The 16,119-nt window shown below is 44.1% G+C and overlaps 1 protein-coding gene across 7 annotated transcripts in view; it reads left to right on the top strand.

The window, feature by feature from the left end:
- LOC126988203 (titin-like) overlaps positions 1–16,119 on the top strand; it is a 304,476-nt gene that overhangs the window by 270,211 nt on the left and 18,146 nt on the right. For all 7 annotated transcript variants that reach the window (XM_050846148.1, XM_050846145.1, XM_050846147.1 and 4 more), the window contains 6 exons: positions 9,439–9,671; positions 10,459–10,524; positions 11,720–11,921; positions 12,328–12,519; positions 13,573–13,773; positions 13,958–14,112. In XM_050846148.1, the coding sequence (XP_050702105.1) occupies positions 9,439–9,671; positions 10,459–10,524; positions 11,720–11,921; positions 12,328–12,519; positions 13,573–13,773; positions 13,958–14,112 (1,049 nt within the window). The remainder of the gene's footprint in view (positions 1–9,438; positions 9,672–10,458; positions 10,525–11,719; positions 11,922–12,327; positions 12,520–13,572; positions 13,774–13,957; positions 14,113–16,119) is intronic.

Raw genomic sequence — 16,119 nt, 5'->3', positions numbered from 1 at the left:
AGGGGAGAGAGAAGTAATAGGAAAAAAGAAGAGGAAGAGGAAGGGATGAAGAAGGGGGAGTATTGAGGACGTAAGAAGGGTGTGTTAGGCGTCTATTTGAGGGGATGAAGACGCCGTATATCTGTCCCTTACGTGTGTGTGTGTGTGTGTGTGTGTGTGTGAGAGAGAGAGAGAGAGAGAGAGAGTCAAACTAGCCACGTAGATATTAATAAATACTAATACTCTTAAGAAATCAGACATCAAACTCCGAATCCACTTGAGAGAAATAAGAAAACTAAAAATAAATAAGAAAATCAAATCAAATCATGACCTTGCTTTCCATCTTTCTTTCTTTCTATCTTTTATTCCTTGTCTTCTTTTCTTTCCTTTTTGCTGTCTATCTTTGCATGTGTGTGGGGGGGGACGGGGGGGTGAGGGGGGGGGCTACCTTACCTTACCTTACCCACTGGCCTATGTAGATATGTTTGTGTGTTCGTACATATACAAAATCCCATTCCCTTCTACAGTGTTCTAATTGGAGGCATACTTGCTTACTAGGTTGTCAGAAGTGGAATTCGGGGTCTGTTCGGGCTAAGTGGAGACACGTGGTTGAGTGCATGTAGGCCATCGTGTGTGTGTGAGTGTGTGTGTGTGTGTGTGGCCATTCAGAGCTGCCCCGAACTAGACAAGGCTGAGAATGTACTAATATCACTGCCCAGGGCGTTACGGTAGTGCACTGTGGAGGGCGAAGGAGAGAGAGGAACAGAAGGAGGGAGGTTGCAGAGAGCGGTGGGAGGGGAGTAAGGAACAGAGGGAAGAAGGGAGGAAGGAGAGAGAAGCTGGAAGGGAGGAATGGAGGAAGGAGAGAGCGGAGGATAAGGGAGTGAGGAACAGAGAGAGGGAGGAGAGAGGGGCGGGAATGGGAGTGAGGGACAGAGGGAAGAAGGGAAGAAAGGAGAGAGCGAAGGACAGGGGAGTGAGGAAGAGATAGGGAGGTAGAAGAGAGGGAAGGGGAGTATGGACAGAGAAAAGAAGGGAGGAAGGAGAGAACGAGAGAAAGGAGGAAGGAGAGAAGCGGGAGGGGAAGGAAGGAACAGAGGGAAGAAGGGAGGAAGGAGAGAACGAGAGAAGGGAGGAAGGAGAGAAGCGGGAGGGGAAGGAAGGAAGATAGGGAAAAAGGGAGGTAGAAGACAGCGTTGGGAGGGGAAGGAAGGAACAGAGGGAAGAAGGAAGGAGAAAGCGAAAGACAGGGAAGTGAGGAACAGAGAGGGAAGGGGGAGTAAGGAACAGAGGGAAGAAGGGAGGAAGGAGAGAACGAGAGAAGGGAGGAAGGAGAGAGGGGCAGGAAAGGGAGTGAGGAACAGAGGGAAGGAAGGTAAAAGACAGCGTTGGGATGGGTAGTGAGGAACAGAGGCAGGGAGACAGGAACAGGTAAGAAGGGAGTGTTTAAGGAAGATAGGGCAGAAGGGAGGTAAAAGACAGCGTTGGAAGGGGTAATAAGGGACAGAGGTAGGGAGACAGGGAGCATGGAGCGGCGGGAGGGGTAGTGTGGGACAGAGGAAGGGTCGAGGGAACTTGCAGCGTTGCCAAATTATCGTACACACCGTATTGCATATTCGTAGTTTCTGACCAATAACGAATGGAAAAACAAACAAACAAACATCAATAAATAGGAGTCTTAACGCTAACTTCAATTTTCTATCGTTATTTGTGCAGGTACGAGAGTTTGAGGCTTAAAAGTAATAAAGACGAGGTGGTGAATACGATAATCTGGCAACGCTGGAGGGAAGGGGTGCACAGAGCCAGGCCGGCCAACCCTCCCTAACCCTCCCTTGGCTCCTGCTCGGCCCCTCCCACCCTCTGATGCAGGCCGCAGGTTATATTTGAGCGCCGGGACATGCAGGCTGCTTGTGGGAGTTGGCAGCGGGTCGGGAGTGCCTGCTGGGCCTGCCTCGCGTCCTGACCGGCTATCGTATATTAGGAGCCGCTGACTTCAGGGATGCCTCGAGCCGCCTCTGCCCTTCCCCCCCCCCCCCCCCTCCTCGTGTGTGTGTGTGTGTGTGTGTGTGTGTGTGTTTTCGGTATATGGTTCTCCTTTATTTCTTCATTTTATCTTATATCCATTCTTCCTCTTCCTTTTTCTTTTCTTTTTCTCTTTTATATAAATATGTAGTACTTCTCTTTCTGTCTTTTCTCTGATTCTGCTTATGTCGACGAGAGAGAGAGAGAGAGAGAGAGAGAGAGAGAGAGAGAGAGAGAGAGAGAAGGGGGTGAAAAAGAAGAAGAACCAAGGAAGAGAAAAAGAAAGGAGGGAAAGGGGGTTTAGAAGAGGATGGGAAGAAGAAGAAGAAGAAGAGAGAGAGATTTACATAGATTTACATAGAAAATCAGACCACACAGACCCCATGGTCCAGACTTGGTGGTCTGTCCTTAAACCTAAGTGATTTTACATTAATCAGAAGACTCCAAAACGTTGCATTTCTACTCTAGTTGATATTAAGTTGAAGGAAGTGACGGTCGAGCTTATTTTTGAAGGAGTCAATCGTGTTACACTGGACCACTGATGGTGGAAGCTTATTCCATTCTCGCACTACAACGTTGGTGAAGAAAAATTTGGTGCAATCTGAATTTACTTGTCTACATCTGAGTTTTACGCCATTGTTCCTCGTGCGCAGACTGTCATCGATCATAAACAATGTTGATCTGTCTACATTCGTGAAACCATTAAGTATTTTAAAACATTCGATCAATTTTCCTCGGAGGCGACGTTTCTCAAGAGAGAACATGTTAAGGATAGAAAGCCTTTCTTCGTAGGATTTGTTGCGCAAGGAAGGGATCATTTTCGTTGCCCGACGCTGAACACCTTCTAATTTAGCAATATCCTTTGCATGGTGGGGGACCAAACTGTACCGCATATTCCAAGTGGGGTCTGACTAAACTGTTGTAGAGCGGGAGTATTACATCTTTATTCTTGAATACAAAGTTTCTTTTAATGAAGCCCAACATTCTGTTCGCTTTATTTGCTGCATCGATGCATTGCTGTGAGAATTTGAGGTTTGACGCGATTTTGACCCCAAGTCTTTGACGCATTGAACGCTTTTGAGTTTAACGCCGCGCATTTCGTATTCGAACTTCTTATTCCTCGTTCCAACTTGAAGGACCTGGCACTTGTCTACGTTAAAGGGCATCTCCCATCTATCCGACCAAGCTGAAATTTTGTGCAAATCCTCTTGGAGGCTTTGCCTGTCTTCGTCAGTGAGAACCGAGTTACCAATCTTTGTGTCGTCTGCAAATTTACTAATGCGGTTATTGAGTCCAACATCCACGTCGTTGATGTAAATAATGAAGAGCACTGGGCCAAGGACCGAGCCTGAGGGACGCCACTAGTGACAGGCGCCCACTCTGAGTTAAATCCGTCAATCACTACTCTTTGTTGTCTGTTGCTCAACCAATTCGCGATCCATTGGTTTACTTGACCGTCAATACCTATTTGCTTTAATTTGTAAAGTAATTTATGATGCGGGACTTTATCAAACGCTTTCTGGAAATCAAGATAGACTACGTCCAGTGATTTGGTTACGTCATAAACAGTGAAGAGGTCGTTATAAAAGGTTAATAGGTTTGATAGGCAGGATCTTTTGTTTCGGAAGCCATGTTGTGAGTCCCCAATCAATGAGTGGCTTTCAAGGTAACAATTTTGTCTCTAATTATGCCCTCAAGTAGCTTACCTACAACCGAAGTTAGACTAATGGGCCTGTAATTACCTGGTACTTTTTTGTCTCCTTTCTTGAAAATCGGTGTCACGTTAGCCTTTTTCCAATCTGAAGGTACGTTGCCTTGTCGCAAGGACATATTGAATACGGTTGTGAGGGAGGAGAGTATTTCGCTCTTCGTTTCTTTCAGCAGAGTTGGATATACTTTGTCAGGTCCAGGACTTTTATTTGTTTTAAGTGAATGGAGAGCTTTAAGGACTTCATCGGTTGTTATTTCAAAATTAGGCAATGCATGCTCGAGATTTACAATAGTACTGGTGTTGGTGGTAGCGAGAGGAAGACTGTTAGTATTAAACACCGAGGAAAAGTAATTGTTTAAGAGGTTTGCAATGTGTTGGCTGTCAGTCACTAGTGCACCGTCGCTGTTTGTTAAAGGTCCAATACCACTTTTGATCGCCTTTCTGTTGTTTATGTAACTGAAGAAAGATTTCGGGTTATTTTACAGTTGGCTGCAATATTTTCTTCATATCTACGCTTTGCCTGACCTACTAGTCTTTTTACTCGTCGCCTGGCATCATTATAGAGTCTAATGTTCTCAGGCGTGCTTTGTTCTTTCTTTAACCTGTAAAACAATTTTCTCTCATTGACTGATTGTTTAATTTCGCTATTAAACCACGGTGGGCTTTTATTAGTGTTAATTCGCTTCTCGCACAAGGGGACGAATGTGTTCTGCTGAGTGAGTAAGTGATTTTTAAGGCTTAGCCAGGCTTCCTCTACGTTGCCGTCATCTGATAGTTGTATTTCTGTTAGTTTTTGTCGATTTCTACGAAGTTAGCTCTTTTGAAATTGGGCACCTTTACTTTATTTTCAGTCACTGATGATTGAGCTTTAATGTCGACGCGCACTAATTTATGATCGCAAGAACCGAGGTGTTCTCCTACCGTGACACTACTGACAAGGTTATCTTGGGTCGTTATAACAAGGTCGAGTATATTATTTTGTCGAGTTGGCTCAGAAACCATTTGGCTTAGATAATTTTCTTCTAGAAATTCGATCATTCTATGTGACTCGCCTTCTGTACCTGACAGTATCGCCCAGTCGATATGGGGGAGGTTAAAGTCTCCTAATATCAGTGAGTCGTTGTTATTAAGTGACTGCCTTAAGACGCTGTACATTTCAAGGTCGTCATCGAGTGATTGCCCGGGAGGTCTGTAGATGACAGATATATTTAAATTGACTTTTGCAATGTTTACTCGCACGCACAAATGTTCAACGTTACTGTTTCCCGGTGTTTTGTCGGTGGGTTGCAAATAGCTTTTGACATAAAGGGCGACGCCACCGCCTCTACGGTTTACACGATCTTTGTTGAAGAGTCTGTAGCCATCTATGTTGTATTCGGAGAGAGAGAGAGAGAGAGAGAGAGAGAGAGAGAGAGAGAGAGAGAGAGAGAGAGAGAGAGAGAGACTTTCTTTTCCTTTTCTTCTTTTTTCTTCTCCTCCTCCTCCTTGTTCTTGTTCTTCTTCCAATCAAGACAAGAAGGCAGTCTTTATACATTCAAAACAACGAGAGATGATTTGGGGAGAGTGTGAATATTACAAACTACACACACACACACACACACACACACACACACAAACAGAGAAAGAAAGACAAAGATTAAAAGAAAATTAAATAAAGAAAGATGTTAAGCAAGCAAGCAAGCAGAGTACAGGCAGAGAGCGTCAGTGTCTTGCTGCTTAACACTGATGAGGGTACAAATAAATGGATAGATATGGATTGTTATTTTTCCTCTCTCACTCTACGTCCACATTTATTCATTTTTCATTAGTTCATATATTCCCGCACGCCTTATGGAGATCCTATATCCACATTTATTCATTTTTCATTAGTTCATATATTCCCACACGCCTTACGGAGATCCTATATCCACATTTATTCATTTTTCATTAGTTTGTATATTCCCACACGCCTTACGGAGATCCTATATCCACATTTATTCATTTTTCATTAGTTTGTATATTCCCACACGCCTTACGGAGATCCTACGTCCACATTTATTCATTTTTCATTAGTTCGTATATTCCCACACGCCTTACGGAGATCCTACGTCCACATTTATTCATTTTTCATTAGTTCGTATATTCCCACACGCCTTACGGAAATCCAACGTCCACATTTATTCATTTTTCATTAGTTCATATATTCCCACACGCCTTACGGAGATCCTACGTCCACATTTATTCATTTTTCATTAGTTCATATATTCCCACACGCCTTACGGAGATCCTATATCCACATTTATTCATTTTTCATTAGTTCGTATATTCCCACACGCCTTACGGAGATCCTACGTCCACATTTATTCATTTTTCATTAGTTCATATATTCCCACACGCCTTACGGAGATCCTACGTCCACATTTATTCATTTTTCATTAGTTCGTATATTCCCACACGCCTTACGGAGATCCTTTAGTATATGTGAACTTCATGGAGATGATTGAAGTTATCGTATATCAGGCAGTTGCTTTCGTGTACTGGTAAGGAGGCAACTCAATTAAGGTGAAAGAAAAAGATATGAGACTAACAATGACTTAATGACGGCTGTGTTAATGGACCTGATTCACATGATCAAAGTATAATAATGATACTAATAAAGATCATAATAACTGTTTTAATGGGCCATGATTTTTCTTACAGGGGAAAGAAAAGGATAAAAAGCAGGGAGGGAGGTAGAAGAGAGCGGGGAAGGGAGGGGGGGAGGGAGGGAGAGAGGAGAGGTCAACTATATCCAGGCAGTGACCTCATATCTCCTTGTTCCTTGCAGAGCGATATGAAAACTGAAAATAAAAACTGCGTAATGGACCAAATGCTTCTTCAGTTGTGTTTTCTTTTTATCTGTTAGGAAGTGAGTCTAGGAAGAGGTCAACTATACCCTGGCAGTGACCTCATATCTCCTTGTTCCTTGCAGAGCGATATGAAAACTGAAAATAAAAACTGCGTAATGGACCAAATGCTTCTTCAGTTGTGTTTTCTTTTTATCTGTTAGGAAGTGAGTCTAGGAAGAGGTCAACTATACCCTGGCAGTGACCTCATATCTCCTTGTTCCTTGCAGAGCGATATGAAAACTGAAAATAAAAACTGCGTAATGGACCAAATGCTTCTTCAGTTGTGTTTTCTTTTTATCTGTTAGGGAGTGAGTCTACGAAGAGGTCAGCTATACCCTGGCAGTGACCTCATATCTCCTTGTTCCTTGCAGAGCGATATGAAAACTGAAAATAAAAACTGCGTAATGAACCAAATGCTTCTTCAGTTGTGTTTTCTTTTTATCTGTTAGGGAGTGAGTCTAGGAAGAGGTCAACTATATCCTGGCCGTGACCTCATATCTCCTTGTTCCTTGCAGAGCGATATGAAAATTGAAAATAAAAACTGCGTAATGGACCAAATGCTTCTTCGGATGTGTATTTCCTGTTATCTGTTAGGAAGGGAGTCTACGAAGAGGTCAGCTATACCCTGGCAGTGACCTCATGTCCCTCTCCTTGTTCCTTGTAAAGCGATATGAAAACTGAAAATAAAAACTGCGTAATGGACCAAATGCTTCTTCGGTTGTGTAGTTCCTTTAATCTGTTAGGGAGTGAGTCTATGAAGAGGTCAACTATACCCTGGCAGTGACCTCATATCTCCTTGTTCCTTGTAAAGCGATATGAAAACTGAAAATAAAAACTGCGTAATGGACCAAATGCTTCTTCAGTTGTGTATTTCCTTTAATCTGTTACGGAGTGAGTCTAGGAAGAGGTCAACTATACCCTGGCAGTGACCTCATATCTCCTTGTTCCTTGTAAAGCGATATGAAAACTGAAAATAAAAACTGCGTAATGGACCAAATGCTTCTTCAGTTGTGTATTTCCTTTAATCTGTTACGGAGTGAGTCTAGGAAGAGGTCAACTATACCCTGGCAGTGACCTCATATCTCCTTGTTCCTAATAAAGCGATATGAAAACCGAAAATAAAAACTGCGTAATGGACCAAATGCTTCTTCGGATGTGTATTTCTTTTAATCTGTTATGGAGTGAGTCTACGAAGAGGTCAACTATACCCTGGCAGTGACCTCATATATCTCCTTGTTCCTTGCAGAGCGATATGAAAACTGAAAATAAAAACTGCGTAATGGACCAAATGCTTCTTCGGATGTGTATTTCCTGTTATCTGTTAGGAAGTGAGTCTACGAAGAGGTCAACTATACCCCGGCAGTGACCTCATATCTCCTTGTTCCTTGCAGAGCGATATGAAAACCGAAAGTAAAAACTGCGTAAAGGACCAAATGCTTCTTCAGTTGTGTTTTCTTTTTATCTGTTAGGAAGTGAGTCTAGGAAGAGGTCACCTATACCCTGGCAGTGACCTCATGTCCCTCTCCTTGTTCCTTGCAGAGCGATATGAAAACTGAAAATAAAAACTGCGTAATGGACTAAATGCTTCTTCGTCTGTGTAGTTCCTGTTATCTGTTAGGGAGTGAGTCTAGGAAGAGGTCAACTATACCCTGGCAGTGACCTCATATCTCCTTGTTCCTTGCAGAGCGATATGAAAACTGAAAATAAAAACTGCGTAATGGACCAAATGCTTCTTCAGTTGTGTTTTCTTTTTATCTGTTAGGAAGTGAGTCTAGGAAGAGGTCAACTATACCCTGGCAGTGACCTCATATCTCCTTGTTCCTTGCAGAGCGATATGAAAACTGAAAATAAAAACTGCGTAATGGACCAAATGCTTCTTCGGTTGTGTATTTCCTTTAATCTGTTAGGGAGTGAGTCTACGAAGAGGTCAACTATACCCTATCAGTGACCTCATGTCCCTCTCCTTGTTCCTTGCAGAGCGATATGAAAACTGAAAATAAAAACTGCGTAAAGGACCAAATGCTTCTTCGGTTGTGTATTTCCTTTAATCTGTTAGGGAGTGAGTCTACGAAGAGGTCAACTATACCCTGGCAGTGACCTCATGTCCCTCTCCTTGTTACTTATAAAGCGATATGAAAACCGAAAGTAAAAACTGCGTCATGGACCAAATGCTTCTTCAGTTGTGTATTTCCTGTTATCTGTTAGGAAGTGAGTCTACGAAGAGGTCAACTATATCCTGGCAGTGACCTCATGTCCCTCTACTTGATACTTATAAAGCGATATGAAAACCGAAAGTAAAAACTGCGTAAAGGACCAAATGCTTCTTCAGTTGTGTTTTCTTTTTATCTGTTAGGAAGTGAGTCTACGAAGAGGTCAACTATACCCTGGCAGTGACCTCATATCTCCTTGTTCCTTGCAGAGCGATATGAAAATTGAAAATAAAAACTGCGTCAAGGACCAAATGCTTCTTCGGATGTGTATTTCCTGTTATCTGTTAGGAAGTGAGTCTACGAAGAGGTCAACTATACCCTGGCAGTGACCTCGTATCTCCTTGTTCCTTGCAGAGCGATATGAAAACTGAAAATAAAAACTGCGTAATGGACCAAATGCTTCTTCAGTTGTGTTTTCTTTTTATCTGTTAGGAAGTGAGTCTATGAAGAGGTCAACTATACCCTATCAGTGACCTCATGTCCCTCTACTTGTTCCTTGCAGAGCGATATGAAAACTGAAAATAAAAACTGCGTAAAGGACCAAATGCTTCTTCGGTTGTGTATTTCCTTTAATCTGTTAGGGAGTGTCTACGAAGAGGTCAACTATACCCTGGCAGTGACCTCATGTCCCTCTCCTTGTCCCTCACAGAGCCGCTGGTCCTGGTGACGGAGCCCGCAGCCATGCCTCAACACGTGCGCGAGGAGAGCCACATCTCCACCACCACCTCCTCCTCCACCATCATGAAGCAGTCGACGGTGGTGGAGTCGAGCAGCTTCTCCAAGGTGATCACCTCCGATGGCGTGGCCGACGAGAAGAAGCACTCCATGTCCTCCGCTGCCTCGTCGCAGGTCGTTATGGCCACCGGGCAGCCCACGGTTGAGGTACGCCAAGGTTGGGGTTGTGAAGATGGGTTATGTTAATGCCTCCATATATCCTTACGTAGGACTCCTGTTATATATGCATGTCTTCCACTAGCCGTCTAACCTCCCAGAAAACCAGGGGAAAAAGTGTACGATGGAAATAAGTGTGGAAATAGCGTTAAATCTGTCTTTACTATATAGGCTAGTTGTCCGAGTCCAGTCCTCGTATAGTGTATTGTGCCTTAACACTACTACTACTACTACTACTACTACTACTACTACTACTACTACTACTACTACTACTACTGCAACAACTACCACCACCACTACTAACTACTACTACTATTACTAAAACTACCACTACTACTACTTTTACTAATGCAACAACTACCACCACCACCACCACTACCACAACTACTACTACTACTACTACCACCACCACCACCACTACTAACTACTACTACTATTACTAAAACTACCACTACTACTACTTTTACTAATGCAACAACTACCACTACCACCACCACTACCACTACAACTACTACTAATACTACTACTACCACCACTACTACTGCAGCAACTACCACCACCACCACCACTACCACTACAACTACTACTACTACAACTACCACTACTACAGCAACTACTACCACCACCACCACCACTACTACTACCACTACAACTACTACTACCACCACTACCACAACCACCTATACTATCACGACCACTTTGACTCACTAACCTAACCTGCCCTCACACCACCCCCCACCCCCGCCCCCCCTCACCCGCCTCTCCCTCCCCCCTGCAGGTCCACAGCGCCCGCCTGCAGGAGATGAGGCAGGAAGGAGACGCCCCCCCCGTGGTCTCTGATAAGGTGAGGAGTTACTGTGACTGGATGACAATGGATGACTGGGATTGATTCTTTTGTCTGTTTTCTTGTTTGTCTATTTGTCTTGTTTTTCTGTCTTTGTTTTTCTTTGTCTGTCTTTTTTTGTATATCTTACCTTGTTTTCCGTTCTGTCTGTTCATTTTTTTTCTTTTTATTCGTCTTTTTCTTTGTCTTGTTTGTTTTTCTTTCTGCATTTGTTTTTTCTTTATTTTTGTCTTTCTTTCTGCCTCGTTTGTTTTCCTTTCTTCTTATACATCTTTTTCTTTCTGCCTATCCACTTGTTTTTCATTGTCTGTCTGTCCGTATTAATCTTTTTTGCACTGTCTGTCTGTGTCTGTACCTAACCTAACCTTCCTCATCGTCTCCTTCCTTCCTCCTGCCACTGTCTGTATTAATCTTTTTTTTGCTGTCTGTCTGTGTCTGTACCTAACCTAACCTAACCTAACTTATCCTAACCTAGCCTGACCTGCCTCACCGTCTCCTTCCTTCCTCCTGCCACTGTCTGTATTAATCTTTTTTTTGCTGTCTGTCTGTGTCTGTACCTAACCTAACCTAACCTAACTTATCCTAACCTAGCCTGACCTGCCTCACCGTCTCCTTCCTTCCTCCTGCCACTGTCTGTATTAATCTTTTTTTGCTGTCTGTGTGTCTGTACCTAACCTAACTTATCCTAACCTAGCCTGACCTGCCTCACCGTCTCCTTCCTTCCGCCTGCCACTGTCTGTGTATATCTTTTTTTCGTTGTCTGTCTTGTGTCTGTACCTAACCTAACCTAACCTAACTTATCCTAACCTAGCCTAACCTTCCTCACCGTCTCCTTCCTTCCTCCTGCCACTGTCTGTATTAATCTTTTTTTTGCTGTCTGTCTGTGTCTGTACCTAACCTAACCTAACCTAACTTATCCTAACCTAGCCTAACCTGCCTCACCGTCTCCTTCCTTCCTCCTGCCACTGTCTGTGTATATCTTTTTTTTGCTGTCTGTCTGTGTCTGTACCTAACCTAACCTAACCTAACTTAACCTAACCTAGCCTAACCTGCCTCACCGTCTCCTTCCTTCCGCCTGCCACTGTCTGTATTAATCTTTTTCGTTGTCTGTCTTGTGTCTGTACCTAACCTAACCTAACCTAACTTATCCTAACCTAGCCTAACCTGCCTCACTGTCTTCCTTCCCCCGCCACAGATGAGCCTGATCAAGAAGGAGGGCGAGGTGGTGACTCAGGAGATCGTGAAGGACATTGTTGCTCAGCCGCTCTCTCCGCCGCCGCAGCAGAAGAAGATCCTGGCGGCCAAGAAGAAGTCCTCGCCGGCTCGCTTCGTGGCGCCCATGCAGGGAGTCATAACCAAGGAGGACAGCCAAGTGGTGCTAGAGTGTGTTATCGATGGTACGTCACAGCGAATTTTATCTATTATTTTATTTATTTTTATGGAAAGGGAGTTAGTTCGAGGGCAAAAAATAAAAGTAGCAACAAAGAAGCTTGCCATAACACTGCTGCGGGTATAGAAAAAAGAATGAGAGGTCAATTCTGGGTGGAGAGGCAAGGAGACAGCTCAAGGGCGAAAAAATAAAAACAGCAACAGAAAACCTCGCCATAACACCGCTCCAAGAAAGGAAATAAAGAGCGAGAGGTCAATTCTGTTTTTCCTTTATTTCATTCTTTTGTTTATCTCTGTTCCTTCTTTCTTTCATTCTTTTATTCATTGTTTTCCTTTACTTCCGTCTTTTCCTTGAACCACATTACATAACCACCTCCACACCCTCCATGAATATCCCGCCCCTCCACCCCACAGGCCACCCCGAGCCGACAGTGACGTGGACGCACAACGGCGGTCCACTGAGCAGCGACGCAGCGGTGGACACACGGCTCAACAAGACGGTGCTCACCATCCCCAAGGTGAAGCAGAGTCACGCCGGCCAGTACACCTGCCTGCTCGAGAACGACGCTGGCTCGGCCCAGTGCACCTGTGATGTCATTGTCAAGAGTGAGTACTCAAATCTTTCCTTCCTTGTGGCCATACTCGGTGATCTTAACCCAGTAGCAGCGATGGGCCAAATTTGTGGCTTTACCGTGTAGCAATAACGGAAATTTGTGGCTTTACCGTGTAGCAGCGACGGGTCAGATTTGTGGCTTTACCATGTAGCAGCGACGGGCCAAATTTGTGGCTTTACCGTGTAGCAATGACAGAAATTTGTGGCTTTACCGTGTAGCAGCGACGGGTCAAATTTGTGGCTTTACCGTGTAGCAGCGACGGGTCAAATTTGTGGCTTTACCGTGTAGCAGCGACGGGCCAAATTTGTGGCTTTACCGTGTAGCAGCAACGGGTCAAATTTGTGCCATGATATAAACCCCCCCAAAATAGATGATGCATAAACTGATCACAAATACTTTGATATATATTATGAAATTGTTTGTGTGAGTGATGATTTTTTTCTCATTTTTCTCGCTTAGAGGGATCATTAAGAAATATGATCCCCGCTGCTACCGGGTTAATGTTATGAGGAATGAGTTTTTTTTTCTTTATTTATTTTTATTTACTTATTTGACCAAGACAAGAACACAACATAACCCGTCCGCTGCGATTGGCACGGATTTGGCCTTCACTGGTAGCCTGGTAACATACTCCCAGGTCTTTCTCTGCCTCTGTGGTGGATAGTGGAGTGCTTCCTATATGGTATTTGTGTGCTGGGTTTCCCTCCCTAAGGTGCATGACTTTATATTTTTCTTTATTGAATTGTAGCAGCCACTTTTTGTTCCATTCCTGTAGCTTGGTGATGTCTTCTGGTAGGAAATCCACAGTCAAGGGGTTAATGTTATGAGTAAAGATAGTTTATTTATTTTTTCTTTATGTTTATTTATCTATTTGACCAAAACAACAAAAATGTGACTTAAGGTATTATGCAGCTTATCTTTTTTTTTTTTTTTTTTTTTTTTTTTGTCCCCTCTTGAGTTATACTTCCTTTGCTGTACAAACAAAAACAAAAACAAAAAAACATATTACTTCCTCAGTGTAAAAAACTTCATCTTTGCCCCGCAGAGACCCAGTTCCCTCCCGTCATCTCGAAGCGTCTTCAGCCCAAGGTGGTGGGCGTCAACGAGCGGCTGCACCTGGAGATTGACGTGACGGGCACACCCTCGCCCACCATCACCTGGAGCAAGGACGGCCAGCCCCTGCAGCCCAGCGATCACATCACCCTCAGGTCGGAGGGCACCAGGCACCTCCTCATCATCCCGCAAGGTGGGACACGGGACTTTTCTTTTTTTCTTTTTTTACGTGGAGGTCCTGTAGCAGCAAGTTTTCATCCTGCCAATACTAGATATACCTGCTTGGATATGTGCACCTGAGATGTAATGGTGACGGTGCTAAATACTGCATAGTTGTTGATGATGTCAGCACTCACTGCCTCCCTCCTCCCCCTCAGCCGAGCCAACAGACTCCGGCCGCTACGGTGTGAAGGCCACCAACGCCGCCGGCCGGGCCGAGTCCCTGGCGGACGTGATGGTGACGCCACTCATCATGGACAAGGCGCCCACCACACACAAGATTGCCTTCACGGAGATCACTGATGAGGCCAAGGTATGTGTCTCTCTGGGGGACTCGAACACACCAGGGGCAGGAGGGTGAACCAGTGGGAGGGGAACATGGCAACTCTGATTGGCATGAAATTCAGAAAATGTGCGATGCATCAGAATTTCATCACATGGCATTGAAGAGGTGATGAAGGGTAATGGTTCCTCGCCTCCCGTGTGGCCGCCAAAGGAAGGGAAGGGGAGAGTGCATCACGTGGTGGGTCCAGCACGGCGGGTGAGGAACTGTTCTCAATGATCCGGCTCAGACTCAATGATGGGACCTGAGATTGTCCTGTAGCAAAACACATAAATTCCTGATGTAAATATATTGTCTTAACAGTCTGTTGCCATGTTCTGTAACTTCCACTCTTGCTATGGTATGTACAGTCAAGCAACATAAGTTTGACTGTTAATATACAGTCGGTGTACATATGTAAATACTAGGTAGTTGGCACACTTCTCCCTCTAAACTATCATTATGTAAATCTTTAAAATTCTGGAGTTTTTACTTTCTGAAAATATGAGAAAATCACAGCTGTGCAGCGGGACAGTGGCTGGCTGGGTGTGGTGTCAGCCTGAGCTGGGTCTTGCTGTTCCTTGCAACCATGTTCCCTGAGGACGTACTTGGTGAGGGATTTCAGTCAGGGTTTCTGGAGCCTGTGTATTGTCACTGCTTACATCACTGACCTCTATCATGATGTCTTTATGTGAGATCATTCACACTTCCTGGAAGCACACCTGCGGCACCACCGAGGAGGGTGCTCCCAAGTCCCTCTGAGGCTCATCGCTGTGCTGATCTTTACCCTCACACCCTTCAAAGAGAGGCACACATTTGGTTCTGTCCCTTCACTGCACACTTTACTCTTCCTTCCCTCTCCATGCTGCCCCTGCTCCTCCCTTCACTGGAGGAGCTCCATCACACTTCCTTTACATTTGACATTTTCTTTTTCTATTTGTCATTGTTTTTATCTTCTCACTTTTCTATTTGATTACCTTCATCACTATAATTTCATTTGTCTTCATCAGAAAACACATTTCTCCCATGCAACAGTCATATAGGTACTTGACTGTGTGTGTTACAGTCCTGACACTCTGCCATGTACCATCACACAGCCTCTCTTACCCTTCACTGTTCATTCTCTTTCTTTTTTCCATATGGCTCCATGGCAGTGGCTCTTAATTTTTTTCCAGCCCCTTTAAAAACAGCTCCACTAAGGGACATGTTCCCCATCCTCCACAGCTCTCCTTCTCTCTTCTCCTTCCACATTTGTGTTTGTTTGAGTAGCTGTGAGTCAAGCTGCAGCAGGACTGTATGTCATGGCAGTAGATGACCCCCATAAGGGATGGAGTACCCACAGGCTTCTAGTTAGTTGCAGTTTGAAGAGGCAAATTAAAAGATGAATTCCATCAGAACTAATGCAATAGTTGTACATAGGTTTGTTAGATCACTGGCATGTGTCATCTTGGTGCTGCTGGAAGACAACCAAAATGGCCATCAAGTCAACCATGAAACTCGTATATTTCAGAGTTGTCAGTTTTAGTGGATGGTTTCTCGTAGATCTAATGGCCTGGAATATATCATGGTGACGGATGTGTTCTGCAGAAGTTTCTGAATGTTTCTATGAACACAGAACTATAGTGTGTACAGAACTCACGAACTACATGGACATCAGTGACAGACAAGGAGACAAGAGACATGTAACGAGATTTGTCAGTCTACTTGCATGACGAGACAGAGTACAGCACAGGAATACCTCTCCTCCCTCTTGTGCTAGTTGTATGTAGTAACCTAGGCTGCTTTTGTCCACCTAATAGTACATAGCACTGTATTACGTGTAGCATCCAGACAGCTTGTACAGAGACTCCTTACCACATCATGTTGCTCACCTCTCTAGAGTAGCAGTTGACTGGTGTGTTGTCCTTAATGTTGATGTGTCAGTGAAGGGAGATGACTATAATTTTTTAATCTGAGGTGGTTACGTACAAAGAATGACATGTTATTGTACCTACATGC

Source organism: Eriocheir sinensis, chromosome 68, assembly GCF_024679095.1.
Source record: "Eriocheir sinensis breed Jianghai 21 chromosome 68, ASM2467909v1, whole genome shotgun sequence".
NCBI classification, from domain to species: domain Eukaryota; kingdom Metazoa; phylum Arthropoda; class Malacostraca; order Decapoda; family Varunidae; genus Eriocheir; species Eriocheir sinensis.
This window is presented reverse-complemented; position numbering and strand designations above follow the sequence as displayed.